The sequence below is a fragment of the Sylvia atricapilla genome, chromosome 4 (genome assembly GCF_009819655.1).
Source record: "Sylvia atricapilla isolate bSylAtr1 chromosome 4, bSylAtr1.pri, whole genome shotgun sequence".
NCBI lineage: Eukaryota > Metazoa > Chordata > Aves > Passeriformes > Sylviidae > Sylvia > Sylvia atricapilla.
Genome location: NC_089143.1, coordinates 52,339,518 through 52,358,806, shown reverse-complemented (window position 1 = coordinate 52,358,806; position 19,289 = coordinate 52,339,518). Strand labels below are relative to the sequence as shown.

At 39.6% G+C, this 19,289-nt stretch overlaps 1 protein-coding gene and 1 long non-coding RNA gene across 8 annotated transcripts in view; both read left to right on the top strand.

The window, feature by feature from the left end:
• PDLIM5 (PDZ and LIM domain 5) overlaps positions 1-19,289 on the top strand; it is a 123,538-nt gene that overhangs the window by 56,610 nt on the left and 47,639 nt on the right. For 3 of the 7 annotated variants that reach the window (XM_066317920.1, XM_066317921.1, XM_066317926.1), the window contains exons 4-7: positions 12,003-12,045; positions 13,300-13,670; positions 18,256-18,273; positions 18,578-18,750. In XM_066317920.1, the coding sequence (XP_066174017.1) occupies positions 12,003-12,045; positions 13,300-13,670; positions 18,256-18,273; positions 18,578-18,750 (605 nt within the window). Of the gene's footprint in view, positions 1-12,002; positions 12,046-13,299; positions 13,671-16,286; positions 16,304-18,255; positions 18,274-18,577; positions 18,751-19,289 lie in introns of all 7 variants that reach the window. The other 4 variants (XM_066317922.1, XM_066317927.1, XM_066317925.1 and 1 more) reach the window with 3 other exon arrangements.
• Positions 18,812-18,995, top strand: LOC136360574 (uncharacterized). The gene is made up of 2 exons (XR_010743473.1): positions 18,812-18,851; positions 18,923-18,995. It is a non-coding gene; the product is annotated as an uncharacterized lncRNA (long non-coding RNA).

Below are 19,289 nucleotides of genomic sequence, written 5' to 3'. Positions count from 1 at the left end.
TACCCTCTTCATTGTATAATTCTCCCCAGTGATTTTATTAATGAAAAATGTGAAGAATTCATCTGATTCTTCTCATGATGCACCATGTTTCTGCTGTTTACTTCTGTGTTTTTTTAAACTCCATGGAAAACTTATCTCATGATTAGTCACTGAATTAAATTACCTCTTGACATTTTCAGCATTTTTTTTTCCTGCCTGTCTATCAGTCTGAGTGGGGTTTGTTTGTGGTTCGTTTGTTTGTTTCCTTTAAGTTGCTCTTCCTAAAGAGGATCTGGCTGACATAGCTGCGACAGGTGTATGTAAGTAAAAAAGGAAAAAAAGAAACGCATAGCATGTCATTAATGGTCTAGTGCTATTCCCTGCCTTAGGTCACTGTACATTGCTAATGGTCAGTCAGGGAGGTAAAAGGAAAAACTGGTAGAAATTGGCAGAAACTGGCAAAAATGGGCAGGTGATCAGGTTTCTGTGATGGTAGATATGAAAGTTTTTCAGTGTGGGATTAGGGAGCTCTTGTCGTCAGTTGTTTCACACTCTCTGTGCTTCTTGGATTCGTCAGGCTTGTAGAAAAGTCTTGGGTAGATGTAGATGAGGATGAACCCTGATGAGGGCTTTCCAAAAGTCAGGCTTTGTGCATGTGGCTGCTGGAGTGAAGATGGCTATGGGATGTCACCTATGGACACTGGCTGGCACTACTTCTTTGGTGTCCAAACCATGGTGACCCAAGCTTTGTGTAAACACACAGAATGTTTTTCAGGACTGTGTAGAAGTGTTTCCTAGTTTTTGCAAAACACTGCAGAAATCTTAAGTCTTTCACAAGTCAGTGATTTATTTTTCTCCTTGTTCATGGATGTTTCCTCTTGAAGATAGCACTTCAGCCAAGAAAAATTCTGCTGGTCACTGGTTTGCTTACCATAAGTGATGTCTGTACAGCTGAGCTTTTCATTTTTGTCCAAAGAGATCACTCAAGAGGTGCCTAAAAATTCTTGTAGGAAGCAGCTGAGATGCATGATTTTTTCCCATGAAAAAATGCCTTCAGGTAGTAGAACGTGAAGTTGCACATCTTCCCATGGCTTGCAAAGGCATATTTTTTAGTCAAGGAGCATCCATATAAAAATAATTTACATCATCAAATTAGCCTCCAACTGTTTTTAAGTAATATTTTCTGAAGTCAGTGAGCCAATGCTTTCAAAGCTCTTATATTTCAGGTAAATAATTTAAATGTTCTTCCCATAACTGCTCTCAAATAGCAAATTTTTTTGTTAACATTGAAACAGTGTGTAGGTTCTTCTATGTAACTGATGGACATTTTCCATTCACGCTTTCAAGTAAAACCCTTTACCCATTTCTAGTTTAACCCATGTAACCCATACAATACCTTTCTGAAAGTTCAGGGACTCGTTAGCTAGCATGTAAATTGTGATGCCATTGACCTTGCATATTTATTTTGTGTCTGTAGTTATTTAGTGAAAGACTTAAAGAAACCATCTGAAGTTGCCCACAGTTTATCTTCACTTCTTAAAATAACACAGATACCTCAGTGGCATGATCTTTGGTGGCGTTCTAATTCTGTTGGCAGACTTTGAAGTGGCCAGCTGGGACATCACAGGCAGACATCAGTTTTGAAGCCTTTCAGATACCATCTAAATGCCAAGCTTTTGAGTAGCAAAATAATGCATTTATATATAGATTAAACACACAGTAATCAGAAGTGCTTTGCAACACATCAGTAATTGTGAACAGCTGCATCAGAGCAATGCAGCTGTTAAAACTCCTTCATACCCCAGATTACACGTATTTGGTCCAAATTACTCATGGGTGTATTTGTATGCTTTGGTGGGAATACAGAGAATTGTTTGGGATGCATTCATTTGTTGAAATCAGTCCTTGATTATATTTTCTTAAGAGAGTGCATAGTATAAGGAGGCTCACAGACTTCTGGGAAAATAATCTAACACCATTCTTGCAGAGCAAGCAAACACCACTGTAATTGAGTTGCCCGGTGTTTGTGTGTCTAATATTCTGCAGTGCTGCTGCTTTTCTTCAGGCTTTAGCTGGATCTGCAAAACACACAGTGCTGCTACAGAAATACCTTATCATAGAATGTCTGGGCTTGGAAAGGATCTTAAAGATCTGGCTCCAAGCCTTCTGCCCTGGGCACCTCTCAGCTAGACCTGGTTACTTGGCGCGCTATCCAACCTGGACTTGAAGACTTTCAGGGGTGGGGCATCCACAGCTTCTCTGGGCAACCTGTTCCAGTGCTTCACCACCCTCACAGTAAAGAATTTTTCCTCATATCCAGTCTAAAACTAGTCTCTTTCAGTTTAAGGCCATTAGCTTTGTAAACAGTTCCCCACCATTTTTTCTAGTAGGCTTCCTTTAGATACTGAAAGGCTGCAGTTAAGTCACTCTGAAGCCTTCACATCTCCAGGTTGAAAAACTGAACTCTCTCAGCCATTCCTCATAAGAGAGGTGCTCCATTTCTCTGATCATCTCGGTGACCCTCCTCTGGACCAGTCCATCAGGCCTATGTCTGTCCTGTGCTGGGCTCTCACCAGAGCAGAGGGGCAGAATCCCCTCCCTCTCCCTGCCCACACTGCTTTGGATGCAGCCCAGGACACAACTGGTGTTCTGGGCTGCAGGCACATATTGCTGGGTCAGGTCCAACCTAACATGGTAGCAAACCAGTTAGAAAATGGAGACAAGAATGCTGGGAGTGCTCTAGCCTTTGCTTTCATCTCAGCGTGCAGCTATAAAAACAATTTGTAGTAACAACTAATGTTGTTCTGTGCCTGTTGCTGAGACGTGTTTTGCGCCAGCGAGTGTTTGAGGACTGGAACATGAAGCTGAAGAAATTCTTTCGCTGTGTTGGAAACCAGTCTTGTCATCGTTGTTGTCATCATGCTGCCTTGTGTCTTGTTTTTCCCTTGGGGTTTTTATTAGAGGAAGTTTTTAGCAGCCTCTGATTCAGCTGCAGAAAGTTATGTCCTACAGAGGAGACCAAGAGCAAAGCTGTCAAGGTCTCAAGCTAGGATATACAGGAGAAGCCTATATTGGTGTGGGGAGCTTTGCTTTGGAAGTCTGATGTGTTTTGTGTGCACTGTAATTTCCTAAGGAATGCAGTAACATAGATCTGGTTTTGACTGTGCTGCTAATTTACAAAGACCCTGATTAAAAGCTTCCTGAGAATTGCATAACTGTACTGTTTGTAGTGCTCAGGGACACTGATCTTTTGGTTTTGTTTCTTCTCTATACTAGTTATGTAAGGATAAATGTTTTTAGAAAGATCTCAAACTCAGTAAAACAATGACTCTCTGCAAATGTTAGGCAAAGCTTTCTTGCTGCTGCTTGAGCACCCAAGTGCTAGGGTTAAGTCAAATGTCCATCGAATTCAACAGGTTTAGTGAGACTGCCAGAAAGACAGTGAACTTGAAGAAATTTGATCCATGTGCAAAAGTTTTCTGATCAAAGTTTTTGAAGTCCTGTTGGTTTACTTGCTAGAACCTGAAGTAGCCTTGGGATTTGGCAGTTGCTGGGCAGTAATGCGTCAGCAGTGGTGCTTCCTGCACTCCTGGCCAAGTCCAGATAAATGGAAAAGCTTGCATTTTGGAAAGTTTAAACATTTCTTAAAATATGACTCTCCTTACCTTTGAATTTGAATAGCATGTGAATGTATTTGGGAGAGACACTTTTGTCCCCTTTTTCAGAAAATGGTGTGTGTGTGTATGTGGTGTCATCTGGTCTGTGGGACATGCTTTGATGGCATTTATTTAATATCTTCTGAAAATTGACCTAACACTGGGATAACAGGAGCAACATTAAGAATGGGAAAAGAATGATTTTCACTGTTTTCTCTACTATGTGTTCTTTGTGGGTCAAATCTGGTAAAGTATGGATGGTTTACCTGACCTAGATGGCCACGTTCTTTTTATCTCCGTCAGCTGTGTAATCTGTGTCCTTTTTTCCATCATAAACACTCATCTCATTATTTGGGTGCCATGAATGATGTTACTTGTCTCTATTTACACTTTTGTTTTCCAAATGCAGACTATGCCCCACACCTGTTGCTTTCCTTTGAAAAACACATCTCTCACAACATGCATGGTTTATGATGCTAACTTGCAGGCATTCTTTAATTATAAAAGGATATGTGGTGATCTGTCAAGGGACAGTTGTCTCTAATGGATTAAAAGAAGCTTATATGGTTTAAATATGAGCTATGCCCTTCATATGCTGAAAATAGTTCAAGTTAGCTTGAACTGGCTACATAGTGTATTTAGTACCTATGCAGGTAACTGGCTATTTTCTTAAGCTCAAGTAGTTAATTTTGCACCTCTATGTATGTGGAATGTAAAGAACAGGGGGGGAAAAAACCCCCTTAGACAAGTAAGGGAACTGACAAATGTTGTTAGCTAAACTGTTCCCAAGCTTCAGCCCACAGGAAAAAATGAGACACTGGTTAAATGAAACCTGTCCTCTGCCATGCAAGTTCTCAGCTGTTGAGAATCAAAATTTTAGTGTCCTGACTCATCAACTCTTGCACCTTCCTCTGGTAAACAGTAAAATGAGAATAAATTAATGATTGGCTGTTTGGAAAATAAATGTCTTCCTGAAAGATAGCAATAGCTATCTTTCATAAAAGCGTAACAGCATAAGAATGATGGGATATTTGCTAATGCTGGGAAAAGCAGGCAGGTTTTCAGGTATAAAATATTTTTTAGAGATCTGGATAACTGCTAAATACAAATTGATTAACACCACTGTGAGTTAAACTAGATATATATGTTGCACCACCTCATATAAAAGTAAGCAGTAGCTGCAGAGTTGTGTTTAAGTAAGAGCTGAAGTTTACAACTGCACTGTTTTTAGGGCTTTTTTCCTCACAATTTTCTTGAATAATTACTGCATTTGAAAGATTCCAGGATATTGTCAGTAGAAAGTCATGTGTGTGGCATAAAAACCTATGAGGTAATAAAAACACATACTGTGCCTGTCAAATATTACTCACTCACTTCAGCTATGAGGCAAGACTAAAGTAATGTTTGCAGCATTGTCACAGATCTCAACAGGCTTTGTGACCATCAGATGTTTTCCATAAGTGATTAGTTGCCCACAAAAGCAACTTAATTACTTCATATGCTGTAAGTGTGCTGTGACAGTTGTTGCCTAAGTATTTTGAGCTGAGAAAGACAAAAGGTATTTTTTTTTCAAAATCTAGATGGTGGGAAAGGAAAATTTCATAGTTAGTTGGATTAGCTGGAGTCAGATGGGTTTATTGATTTTTCTCTTCTTGCATGGTTGTTGCAAACAGCGGAGGAATTACAGGACTTTGCTTTGTGCACCTTTAACTAATAATTGGTTCCTTGGCCAATTTATTGATTACCAGAATGAACTCGTAAAGGTTTCTACTGCCTTGCAATCTTTCTTGCTTAGCTTCTGCACAAAACAAAATAATTTCCAGCTGCAGCTCATACTGTGGCTGTTGATCTTTGACTTCTCTTTCTCTTGAAGGCGTGGTGTGACCTATTGGCCAGGTTAACTTGAGGTCTTAATGCAAACAGTTGGAAGGAAAGGAAAACATAAGGAAACTCCCCAACTGAAGTTGTTAGGTATCTAAAACTATAATAGACAGCCATGTTGAGACATAAATAGCATTTCTCAGCATGTTAGACCTGTAATACATGCTGCTAAGCCTGTGACCTTAAATATATAACCATATAAACAATACACGGAAATGATAAAGTGCAAGAAAAGCAAGGGTCTGTAGTGGAAAAGTTAATAGCTTCTGGCAAATATGTGCTCATTAAATTGGTACAGTAATAATTCTGGCATGTAGTTTACAGTGCTTCAGCTCTGCCATCTGCACTTAGTGCCACCTGTGGTGGTTTTTTCCACTGGGGACAGCCTGTGGTAGCCCTCCCAACACATCTGCTACAATAAAGACTGGTTCAGGTATGTGCTGGCTGTAGTGTCCCTGAGGTGAAAAGGCCCCTGACAGCCTTTGTGGCACTTTGCTAGTCAGATCCTGTGCTTATGCACCTCGAGGATGAGTGTTCATCCCTTGCTGCTGGGGTGATGTGGGAGGGAGGAAAGAGGTGTCTGAGAGGCTGAGTGTGAAAGAAAATTGGCTTGTTTGCTGGTGGGTCCTGCTAAGAAGTCAGACAAAAGCTTAATGATATTCCTGACCTTAATGGGAAATAAACATTTCCTATTAAAACGAACAGGAGTTTATCCTTTTTAATAGATTTATCATCATGTTTCTTTATTGGTGATTACTGCCATGTCCCTGGCTTTTCTGGAGCAGTCTCAGGCTCAGTAATTTTCCTGACAGCCATGCAGTTGTGGTAGGCCTCTCCACATGTCTGCATATTGTAGTTACGATGATGCACAGCTTGAAACACCACAGATAGAAATTCAGAAGTGGAATTATTAGGTTGCTCATATTTCCTTATATTGCTTGAAGTGTGGAAGAAGCAAGAGGTGGTAGGACAGCTGGGATTTTCCCAGATGTCATACAATACTTTTGGAGTCTGGATGGGTGACACCACTTCCCATGCTGCTGATCCGGTGAAGGACAGGGCTCTTCTTTGTTGTTGCTGCCTGACACCTCAGAAAGAGTTTTCATCCCATTTGGTTAATTGCACTTCCACTGTCCTTCTCAGACTTCCTGAAAGTAATGAATGGGTGAGCTGCTTTGTAGAGGAGAGGTGTGCTTAGCTCCCAGAAGAAGTAAAATATAATCTAATAGCTCTCTAAATTGCCGGCTTCTTCATTTGAGAAAAAATGCTCATTCCTATGCACATACTTAAGGGGAAAAAAAATCCCGTACTGACCAAATAAGGATATGTTGGGGACTGGGGAGCTGTTTGTGGTGAATTTCCAGTTAAAATAGATATGACTACACTTTTGAGTTTATTTGGGCTATGTTTTAAACAAAGGAGGTAATTTAAACATTAGTCACCATATTGTGGAAAGCACTGGAAAAAATAATTCAGTGCTTAGTCTTAAATTTTTTAAATTATTACTTAGATTTGATGACAGACTAAAGTCAATGTCAAGCTGAGCCTTTTCTTTAAGTATTTTGGAGGACTGACTAGATCTGTGAGTTATTTAGACCTGTGCTTTTCTTTAAGATGTCTGTTTTTAAAAGGTACCTTGCTATCTAATAAGCACTGATAAAGAAAATCAAATATATAAATTATAGCTTATTAGAAGACCAGCTATAATGGTTTTATCTTGTCACTTGCACTTAGCTGCTATGTCAATACTATTACTTAGCAAGACAGCTTCAGGAATGCTTAAAGAAAAGAAAAAGAATAGTTATAGAAAGGCATAACTGATAAAAATGATCTTTATAACTTAGACCTGCTGAGCTACCACTTGTATCTAGGCTGCTTTATGACTTTCCTAGGACAACTGGCAGCAGTCTGCCCTACAGGAATGTAAGGCATCGGCCATACTTGGTACTGGGGATGCTTTACCTGTTTGGGCTTTAATCAGGGGCATCGTGGGCAGCTGTATACAGATGTGCCCTCCTAGACCAGGGCTAGCCATAGTGTGGTTGCTAAACTTTCTGCCTTTGTGGAAGTAAAAAACATGTTTTTAAAAGCCTCTGACAGACAGAAAGCAAATGAGATAAATTCTGCGGTATTTTTTTCCTTAGCTTTTTCTTTGGTTTTTTGGTTTTGCTATAATAGAATAAAATATTATCTGCCTGCACTTAAATTCTCTTTACAAATGTATTGGTAGGGTTGCCACAGACCACAGGAATGAGACTATGAGGAGTAGTTGTCTTTGGGAGGTCTTAAAAACAACTAAACTTTGTGGGTAGGAATACTAAAGCAGAGGGCAGCTTTTTTCTTTCCTAAAATATCAGCACTGTTTATTTTAACACATCATGATGAAATCACAAACCTTTTTTAAATTTAAGAGGAGAGACCTAAATTTGATTTGGCCAATTGTCAAGCAGCCAGTAAAGCAAGATCTTAGTTTTTCTTTCTTTTACCTGACCTAGTGTATGTACCCTGGGGTGTGGGGGAAGCACACTATAAGGATGTGCAGGTATTTTATAGTGCATACCAGATGTAAAAGGCTGACAGAGTCATTCTATTAATTTACACCCTTTTTAACTTACTGAAAGTGTAGCATCTGTTGAAAGTGACTCACAAACTAGCTCTGTTCTAGTGCCCAGCCACCCTCTGGGTGCAGCACTGACATTTCCGTTGTTTGATTGTAATTAACACTGTCATAATTTGCTACATTCAACTAAATGTAAGCTAGCATTATAAACAAAGGGAATGACTGATGAAATAAAATGTTGGCATCCATCTCTTAGCAACCACAATGATCAGAGTACAGATTTTAAAAACTGCTGTTTTTTACAGCAAAAAAAAAAAAAAGTGTGTTTGTTTGTTTGTTTTTTCTGTGACTGCAACATTCCAGTTTTCGTTGGGTTGTACTTAATGATGATTTTGCTACCTCTGCTTTTCCATGTGTTGGGCTGTGAACAGGTTTGCAGTTGCGAGGCCACAGATGCTTGCCCTGGCAAGATTGCTGAAGTACTGATGTACCAAGTGATGTTGCCTGGGGAAATGTGTGCTTCTACAAAACTGTGGGAAACACAGTTTTGTGTTTTTGTATTAATGTGTGCAAGGAAACCATTTCTGAAGGTGCATAAGTTGCAACAAGAAGCAAGGTTTACAATGTTCCTGTTCTTCTGTTGTGAACCAGAGCAAAACTGGTAAGAAATTAATTATGTCTGTGATGGAGAAGGTTTTTTTGGTTTTTTTGTGGTTGTTTTGTTTTGTTTTGTTTTGTTTAAGAGAAAAAGACATCTATTTGGATTGTTCTTTTTTTCTGTGTCTACATTTGTTTTTATTCAGATAACCCCTAGTGAAAATCATGGGTTGTTACATATATTAAATGCTTTCTGCTTGTCGTCTTTGTTCCATGATTTGGCTAATTTACAGAAAGCAAATTTATTTAGTTTTCTCCCCTGTCAATTGTCTGCTCTTTAGAAGCAGAATTAAGCTAACCAACAGAACTGCAGATTTCGATGGCAAGACCATGAAAAATTCAGGTTTTTGGAAAGATCTGACCAGTGGCTTTTCAGGGTTGTAGCATCTGCTGCCAAAACTTGTCTCCTGATGATTCACCAGCTAGGAAAAAGGATTTAGTTTTGAAAATTGGAAGAGCAGGATGTGAGACGGGAAGGGAATCACTCCTCTTTGCGCTCCTTCTATTTAGAAAGGTTCAGTTGAGAACAACAAATAATGTTCAGAGGAAGTTTTCCATCACTGACTTCATTTGGTGGACATAGCTGTGTCAGGTTTATGGCTGGGTTCAGTCTTAAAGACCTTCTTCAACATAAATGATTCTGTAACTCACTGAAGGTGTTGCACCTTCTTGTTGTATTTCTCACAAGAGTTTGAACAATCCTTCTGTTTACAGAAATATAAAAACAGCAAACACAACAGCTATGTTGGTACCAGAGTTGTGTGTTCCCCTTGTTTATAGAAGGGCTCATATAAATGGCACAGTTCCCTTCCCGTGACTTCCCCATTGAGTTTTTCAGCTGCTTTTTAACTTACGGGGGTTTAAATGGATGGGGATGATGGGGCTTTAAATGGAGTTCAGAGGGGACAGCTCTGGCATGTCCTTTGGATTCTAGGTTCAATGAAGATTTAGATAGTGGCTGAGGGATTGCTTCCATAATATTGATTATTGAGATAACAGTGTTGCCATTGGTGATCAGTCCTTGGAGACAGTGTATCAAATTGTACTCACTGCAGAAGCATAAAGAACTGTATTTTTAGCTTTAATAATGTGTTCTTCTGCTTACTGGTAACTATAGAAGAGTTCTGTCAAGTTGCTTGTGTCTTTTTTTTTTTTTTTAACTGGATGAAATACTTGGGGAGTGAATGAATAATGGGGGAATTTAAAGAATGAATAGTTTTTGCTGGACATACTGCTTACAGTGAAAAGTGGACTAATTCATTTTCCTAATAAGGCTGCACTGGAAGTTGGAATGTTTTGAATTGCATTAGATGTCATGGAAGTATTAATCAGAGAAGATTGTCCTGTGGTATGTTTAGACAGCAAATTTGATCATGTTTGGTCAAAATGAGCTGTTCACACAAGCTAAATATATAGCTGGGGTTTTTTTCCCCCTCCAATAAAAAATGAATGAATTTGATATAGAAGCTGTGCAAAAAAATTGTGCACTTTGATTTGGAGTAATAGCTTGTCAGTAAGCAATGACTGCAGCTGCTGGTTTTGTTGTTTATAGTAATTCTTATGAAGTTTGATACAGTAACCATTTGCCAAGGTCTTTTGTGTGAGTTGTTTATAATAAGCCTAAATACTGAGCTCTTATGTCTTTGCTTTCTTTGTATGTTATTGAAAGTATTGCATAAACTAATATGCTGAATTGCTAGTTTTAAATCCTTCAGAAAATACCGTGCTTCAGGCCATCCTGCTTTTTCTAGTAAGTAGTAACAGGACAAGTGTGTAATCTCATTCTGAAAACTTTTATCATCAGTCATTCATACATTCAGTGGGACCAAACCTGCATGAAATCCTAATACGTTTAATTGCTAAGTGGCAAGTGAAGTGCTAACAGCGAAGGAATATGCACCATTCTGTGGTTTCATTACTTTTTTGGCTGTGCAGTTCAGTGGTATCTATGAAAATATTGTGGGAAATAGCCCTGAAGGAAGCATTTTCTTAAATGTGTGTGCTGGATGTGTTTTGCTTTTCAGTCTGAAGTGTGCATTTCCTTTTGTACTGTCTTGTCTAACTACCATGCATTTTTCACATTATGGTCTTGGTGGCCTAGTTTGCTGGGTGAGCATTTTCCTTTTGCAATATGGGATAAATCACAGATTTTTAGTCTGATTATGGTCTGAAGTCAACAAGGCCAAGTTAAACTGTTTTAAGTATGTCTGGGGCACACAAATTTATGTCCTTGGTTCAAGTATGTTTGTGGGGAAAATGTTATGTTGTCTGTCTGTTTAAAAGGAACATCATGAACAGTTTGGTTATCAAGTTTGGGTTTTTTTCCTCACCGTTTTTTTTTTTTTCTTTTTATAAGATGTTTTTGAAGATGAATTTTGAAAAGTATGTCTTCCGGTTGTCTGGTAATAGTGGCATGAAATAATTTTTGCTCAGTGCTGTGTTGATCAGTATAGAGGCAATGTCATCCATTGCAGACTCAAATATTATTGTTTTGTAAAAACAAAGAAAACTAAGTATGTTCCTTTTATGAGACTTAAACAAAAGTCCAGCATTAGCGAAGAGAAGTTTTTTTTTCCTCAAGCGTGAAATATGGTAGTTGGCTTGAATAATTAATGCCTTCCTAATTCTTCCTGTTGGTCCAGCATAACAGATGTGTAAACCATTTCAAGTTACTGTATTAAAAGTCAAGAAGTATACCTAAGACAGAGATGGTCTAAAAAAAGAAAGAAAAGTTTCCATATGTATTGGCATTTTTTTCTCCCTTCTTGTTTCTTTTGTTGCTGCAAATTGACAACTCTGCAATTAGGAGTGATTAATGATGCACCCCAGCGCTGTGGCGGGCCAGAGGTCAGGCTTTCATAGGCTGCACACTCTGTGGGAAAGGGGAGAAGGGACCTGTTCCCCAGAGCAGACAAAACCCTCTCTCTGTTGAGAATTGCTGTTGATGTGGACATAATGTATGTCAGCAGCCATGCACGAGTGGGGAAGGCCAAGTGCAGAACATCATCTTCTCATGCTATGTAATTTTTCCTTTATTTTTAATTTTTTTTCCCTGCCAGCATGGCATCTGGATTCTATGTATTTCCCTTTTTTGTAAGGGAGATACTGAAAGAACAGTAGATTTCACTTGGATATTTCTTGTTTCCTACAGAGAAAAGAAAATCAAATATTTTATGTATCTATGGGTAGATGTGGTGAGTAGAACAGGGAAATGCTTAAACATTAAAGAATTAATTTTTTACAATTACGTTTACTTTTTTCTTTTCCAGAGTGTCTTCTATACAAAAACCTGATCATTTTCATGTGACAAAGGTATGTTTATCATCAGAACCAAGAAATGTAGCATGTGGCACTAACTGATACCCATCTGTCAAACCCTGTTGTTGATAAGCACTGGCATTCAAACTTTCAGTATAACATGCTTGTTTCCCATGTATTACATTAAGAGTATTGCAGCATTTGGAGATTTGATTACTTTTATCCCCTCCTAAAAAAGAATGGAGAGACCTGAAAATTATCATAAAAAAGAAAAAAAAAAAGTGAGTAAATGTTATTCTTCAACTCTTGGAACTTTTTTTATAAGATCTTGCTGGTGTTTTCCCTCTATACCTAAGAGAGAAACAGAACCAGGTAGAATTTTTTTGGTAGTGATTTTTAAAATTTTTCTGTGGGGGTTTGTTTTTTTTAATTGACACTGAAATTTTTCCTAGTATTTGAGAAAAGCTTATCGAAGTATTACAGTTTCAGAGAACAAGTCACCTCACTTTCCTTAAAGCCCTGGAGAACTAGTTATGCTTGTGTTCTTTTAATGTTTTATTCTAAGCAACAGTTTCAAAACTTTCTTTGTGATAAAAAAAGCTGTTTGCAAACTTGAAAATACTTATAAATAGCCTGTACTTGAAAAGTTTCTCCGGTGGACATAATTAATGTGTACATATTACTGTTCTGACCATGACCTTTAAAGGCCACAGTTTGGGAACCACGATGTTAAAATGTGGTTCCCAGCACAAAAAAGCAACCAAACAAAGAAAATCAGATTTTTTGAGTGTTATCTGACATGGGTATGTGGAGGCACTGGAGAGCATCAATGTGCTCTCGTTCTACTCTTAAAGGTCTTAGCAACAGAAGAGTGTGTGAACACTCACATGTTCCAATTGTGTATGGGGAATGTGCATATCTCAAATTGGGTTTGAGACATGGAATGTGGATTTTTCTAAAAAGCTCTAGATTTTTTTCGCATGAGTTAACCAGTGGGTTTTGCAACAGAGCGGTTTTTCAGTTTCTTGTGAGTTTGATTTGTAGAGTGTCTGTTTTGGATATGCCGAGAGGAGCTAGCATTGTGGAATTTCATATTGATTGTGCATGTTGGGATCATTCCCTCTCCTAAAATGCATGACTCTGGTTGTTTTCCCATACATTTCATGGCTGCAGTCTTGGTAAAGCTCGCTTCTGTGCTTCACGCTCGGTGGGTCATCTCTCCTGAGAGCAGCTAAAATCCCTGCTGAGGAATGTGCATGCATTTGGCGTGGTTTTGTGTGTTTCTGTTTTGTTTTTCATCCCACATAGGCAGAACCTACTGAAGTAGTTAAGCCTGTGCCCATTGCCTCTGCTGTCGCACCCAAAGTCACTGCCCCCACGAGCGTGGCTTTCAATAAGACACCGAGGCCGTTTGGAGCTGTAACCTCCTCCAAGGTCACCTCCATCCCATCACCGTCCTCCGCCTTCACGCCGGCGCAGGCGTCGGCCGCGTGTGCCGTGCCCGGAGTGCATGCTAACGCCAAGCCTAACGCTGAGCCGTGGCCACCCGTGCCGGGCGCTCCTAAACCTGCAGTTCCTGTCCCACGGCAGCACGGGGCCGCCGACGGCGCCCAGGACGCAGCCGAGGGGCCGCGACGAGGAGGCAGAGAGAACCAGGGGGAGAGTAAACAGCAAAATGGGTAGGTGGGATTTTTTTTTTGCTGTGAGGGTCTTTCCTCACAGGAAAAAAGCCGAGCTTGTTTGAGGGCTAAGGAAAACACAGCTTGGAGGAGTTGTTTACGCCTCAGAAGTCCATCTCTCAGAAGTGATTTTAAAAGTGATGCTTCAAAGGGCCCAGCTAAACTTTTGGTGATGGTTTTTCTCACGAGTGACATATCAGTTTACAGACTGTCATGGCTAAATTGAACAAGGACCGTGGAATGCTTTACATGGTGTGTCCTATCACCACTTGTTCTGGACCTTAAAACAAGCCTGGTATTAATTTCAATCTCCAATCTCACTGTGTATTTGGACACCCAATACAGCAACTGAAAGCAGCAGGCACACAAAAATGCAGAGCAGTCTGTCAAGAAGGGTCAGTGGGTGCTGTGATGGTCGGGAATGAGATGCTGTGGGAGACCCAACTGTGACCCTGGTGGAACCAGTGTAAAAAGGTCCCAGTGGAACAAGTGGCAAAGGGAGGGAGGCAAATGGACAGATGCCTCATTAATTCTCTGCACAACACAGGAGAAGCTTTAAGTTATTTTCTAGGAAGCTGATGGGGTTAAGCAGATTTTTTGCAATACTATGATATAAATACTTCCAACTTTAAATTTTACCTTCATCCTAAACAAGTAATGCAGATTTAAATGTGAGTAATTTCCTTATTCAAATAATTGTTTATGTTGAAGTGGGCATCAGAGACTGAACATTTAAGGGACTATAAGTGGACATCAAGGGCTTTATCTGGTGTAGCATCTAGACTAGTAAATAATGGATGAATAAACTAACTAGAGCCCAGCAGCAGTCCCGGGAACTCAGATCTGCAACGAGATTTTGGCTGGGGATGCCTTGGGCTCTCCCAGAAATTCCTGGGCAGAGTTTGGGAGCTGTAGCACCTCAGGGTCCGGTTCGCAGCGCCTGCTGTGCTGGGGGGAGAGGAGGAGGCTGGGCATGAGCCAGTTGGCCTCTGTGACCAGCAGTTGGATTGAGTAATAAAAAGGGCAGGAGGGGAAGCATAGGTTTCTATTCAGTTTTAAGAATGTGAAACCTGGGCTTAAAACCTAAAAGCTGTGGTTACTATTTCCCATCCCACAAAAGAAAGGGACTAGAAGAATAGGCCTTGTGCCTCTCTTCTCTGGTATTTGCTCAGTGTAGAAAGGTAAACACCCATGCCAACTAAAATACTGAAAAAATTGCAGTTTCAGTTGAGTTTCTTACGGAGTTAAAAAAAAAAAAAAAACAAACACAACCCACAGACTTCTTTAGGTACTTATTCCCTTTATGTTGTACTACAAATATTTTCCATGTGTGGACTCATAATGCAGCCTGTATGCATTTTATATTGCCCTGTAACCATGGTAACTTCCAGCCCTTTCTTAAACAGATGGCAGGAATCCACTCTGCAAGAAGTGGACTGAAATTGAGAGATCCCGTGGACTTGCTCACTGCTGGTGCAGTTGTTGAATACACTTTGGCAAACCCTCTCTTATCTTTCCAGGAATACTGTTTTAGCAAATAACTGTGTAAGAAGTATTCAAAAGCAGCAATTAGTACTGAAAAAGAGGAACAATAGCAACAAAATTAAGTCTTCTCAAGGAAGTGCTGCAGGCAGAGTAAGCACTTCACAATCAAGATAGGATGACTGGGTGAGCACTGCTATGTGCCCTGCCTTACTTAGAGGATGAATAATACCATCAAAGAGGATGAATAATCACAGCTGAGAGATGAAGAAATCCCTGTCTCACTATCAGCCTTGCAGATCTAGTTTGGAAAAGTTTGAAAACATTTCAGAGTTGTAAAAAACCTACTTTATTTTGCAGTCTTTCTTACAAAATTATGGTTGGGCTGCCTACGTGTCCTGCAGTCCTAAAGCACAAGACAAAAACAAGCTGACAAAACCCACTATTGTGGTTATATTGGTCTGCTGCTACACTACTTAATTTCACCTAGAAAAGTTAAGTTTCTACAATGATGCTTTAGTGTCTCACCATTTGAAATGGTATCAATGGCATCTATAAAATATCACAAACACTGAAGTTTGAAATAATTCATCAGTTTGAAATTAATTCCATTTTGCTTCTGTGCCTTGTGTGATTAATTGTCTCAAAACATGCAAAAGACCAACTTGTACCTTGTTCATAGATGGCACTACTTAGCAAATGCAGTTCTTGAGACATGCACCTTGTTTTACTCACAATTTCCTCCCTTCCTCTTGGCTTCCCTCAAAAACATTCAGGATATGAACTATTTGACTTCAGGATGGGAAAGGAAGTTTAATTTCCCTTGTTTAGCTCTGCCTTAGAAAGCAAGCAATTTGCCTTCACTAGCCTGTGTGCAGTTGCACTTTTATCAAAACCTTTTTGCCAGCTCTTGCATGAAGATGTGCCTGCTGCTTAAAACAGGTAAGATGTCCATAGACTTGACTCAGTTTAAGTTCAGCTGGGCTAAAATTTTCTCTTGTAGGTTCTCTTGATGTTTATAAGTTTGACTTATGTGATATATGGCTTTACCAGAGCTTGGATTTGGAAACTCCTGTACTCTTTTGAGAAGCCAAGAATTAATTAACACATCAAATACTCTTTTTTCCCTTGCAGATAGCAGCAGCGACAAAGTTAGTATCAACAGCACTGGACTTGAATGATGGTTATTTTTCCTATTGGAATAACCAGCATGTATTCTGGTTTTGCAAAATTACAGCTCTATACAGAGTTATATATTTAAATTTTGCAAAACAGCTTCAGCTTTTCTTAGTGTAATACATTATTTCATCTGCATTGGACATGATGTGACTTTGCTTTTCACTGTGCTACATTTTGCAGCTCATTTTTATTCTACAAAACATTTGTGTGGTGTTTGTGTGTACTGATAAATTCTTGATGCAACTGTGGTTCATTGGTGCTGGTAATACAACTAGTAAGTGGTGAAATACAGTATAAAAATAAAATTGCGTTGAGAACTGTAGAATGAAGGGCTGGATTCTGAATTCATACAGGAAAAGAAAACTAGCATCCGTATATTCTTGATCTGTGTGTATTAGGATGATCAATGATTGAGGTTTTACTGGCTTTTCTCTTCTCTCTTTCGCCTCAAGGCTGAGTTAGGAGAGAGCCTGTCTCACTGAGTTTTCCTTTGTCTCTGGCACCACCTTGTTGTCTCAGTGAGTCATTACTAGTAGACTCTTGAGCCTTAAAAAGGAGACCAGTAGGACAAGAGAAGTCAGTGGGGTTTTTTTCTTTATACCACTTTCAACAAATGTGAAAGACTGCTTATTTTATTGGGATAGTTGCTAGAATGCAGTAAACTGCACATAAATAATTAAAATAATTCTCATGTATTTCCACACCTTTAATTACTACTTTAACTTTCAGATTTCATTTTTGCTATTAACTGTTTAAGATGCTTTACCCATTTTTCTCTGTTCTCCATCCTGGAATTGGCACTGCCTTTGTTTCCATACCTCTTTCTCTGTTATTAACGTTGACATGTGATACATGCTCCTCACTAATACTGTGTGTCAATAAATTAAATCTTCTGATATAATTTTGTACCATACCTTTCACATTCATTAGATGCTTAATTCTAAAGCATTAAGTATTTTTTTAAGCTTAAGTTTTTACTACTGCATTCCATTTAATGGGCCTAATTCTTATTTGTTAACATCTTTCCTCACTCATTTTCCACCTTTCTTCCCCAGAAATATTTCAAACCATAAAAGTACAGTGAGGAGGTAGTGTCAAAAATAGAAGTGACTTTTAAAGCTTTGTTGGGTTTTGATTCTTAATGCTTACTAGAAATTTTATGTCCTAGGAGCTAAGTTTTCACAGTTTTTCTCGCTTAGAGGGTCTTGCAGGTTAATGCTTTGGAATAAAAAATGTAGAATTTAGGAGTAATTTATATAGTTTGAGTCTTCTGTTCCCTTTCCCTAAATTTCCCAAATTGACACATTCTTTACATCACTTACTGCAATCAAAGCTTTTAGATCCTGTGCTCTTGAAAGTCTTGTTAGTGCAAGGACTGGTAATATCCTGTAGGTTACTGTAGAGAAAGTTTCCACGTGAAGCGATCACCTCACTGTTTTTCTTTCAAAGAGGGTACCTCTTCATTGTGCCTTGGAACGTGGCCGTCTGTGCTTTCAGGTGGCCTGGTTCTGTTCTAGGCTCTGCCTAGTGCAAAAGACCTGGTGTGTACTGGGTGGTCCTTGCATGTGCACACATCTGTGCTGTGCCCCTCGGGAGCTAAAGGGAGAATTTGTCAAAGGGCACCTGATCTGAGCTAGGTAGACTACCCTGCTTTACCAAAACAAATTCCCTTCTCATCCCTATAGGGCAGCCCCTATGAGTTTAATTAAAGTATGCAAGTTCTGTGCAGTGGTTTTAGTGGTAGAATGAGAATATGGCTATTAATTGGATTTTAGTGCCTTTCTCACAGAACTAATTCAGTAGAATAATCAGCAATATTTCTTTTTCTTTTCAGCTTTCTGACTTTATTTCTTTTTTCTTTTTCTCCTTTTCCTGTTTATGCTGGGAAAACTTTCTCTTGCTGTCTTACTCTGTCGCCTCCAAGGAAAAACCCACCCAAACGGTAAAAGTTTAAACATGTAGATGTCTTGATAATACCGTCTTTTACTGTTTCAAGTGTTCCGTCAGTGAAACAAGGAGAAATATTTCAGTGGGGTTAATTATAAAATAATTTATAAGTAATTATGAAAGGCGTGTTTGGTTCAGAACACTTGCATTTGTGTTTGGCTGGGCGTTTCTGCATCCCAAGGCAGAAGCTGCCTTTAAATGCTGTGAAAAGTCACAGGTGCACCCTGTGCCTTTGTATCTGGCTGGAGTGAGGCGCTGCCTGGCGCCTCGCCCTCACTGCTGTGTCTGTCCCTGGGCAGCCCCCCGCGGAAGCACATCGTGGATACCTACACGGAGTTCTACCACACGCCCACGCACAGCGACGCCAGCAAGAAGCGGCTGATTGAGGACACGGAGGACTGGCACCCCCGCACGGGCACCACCCAGTCCCGCTCCTTCCGCATCCTCGCCCAGATCACCGGCACGGATCACAGTGAGTTCTTCCTCGCTTCCTGCACACACTGGTGCTCTTAAACCTGGACGCCACGGGAGATAAAGGGAAATACTACTGTAAAACCCTGCCATGACTTAGTAGTTCAGGATATATACATTGCTGGACGTTATTCCTGATTGAGCTGAATTAAACCCCTGCCATTACTTAGTAGTTCAGGGATATATACATTGCTGGACGTTATTCCTGATTGAGCTGAATTAAAACATTCTAGATAAATCCTAAAATTTCCATTGAAAGGTACATATTTGTTGTTCCAACCCCCCCCATGTCGCCAAAATGGCGACATTCCTGATCAAATTTAATGCTTCAGAAAAATTAGGTTTTTTCTGGCATGTAGAAAGACTTTGTCAGTCATGCAGAAGTATATGATCTGCAGTGATGTAACCAATCAGACATAAATCCATAGTTCCTCAGTTTATTCCCAGGGTGTGTTTCCACCTGCTGCTTATGCAATGGTGAGATTATATATATTGCTGGAGTGGAAAAGATGATGTGGTGAAGATCATTCTCAGTCATAT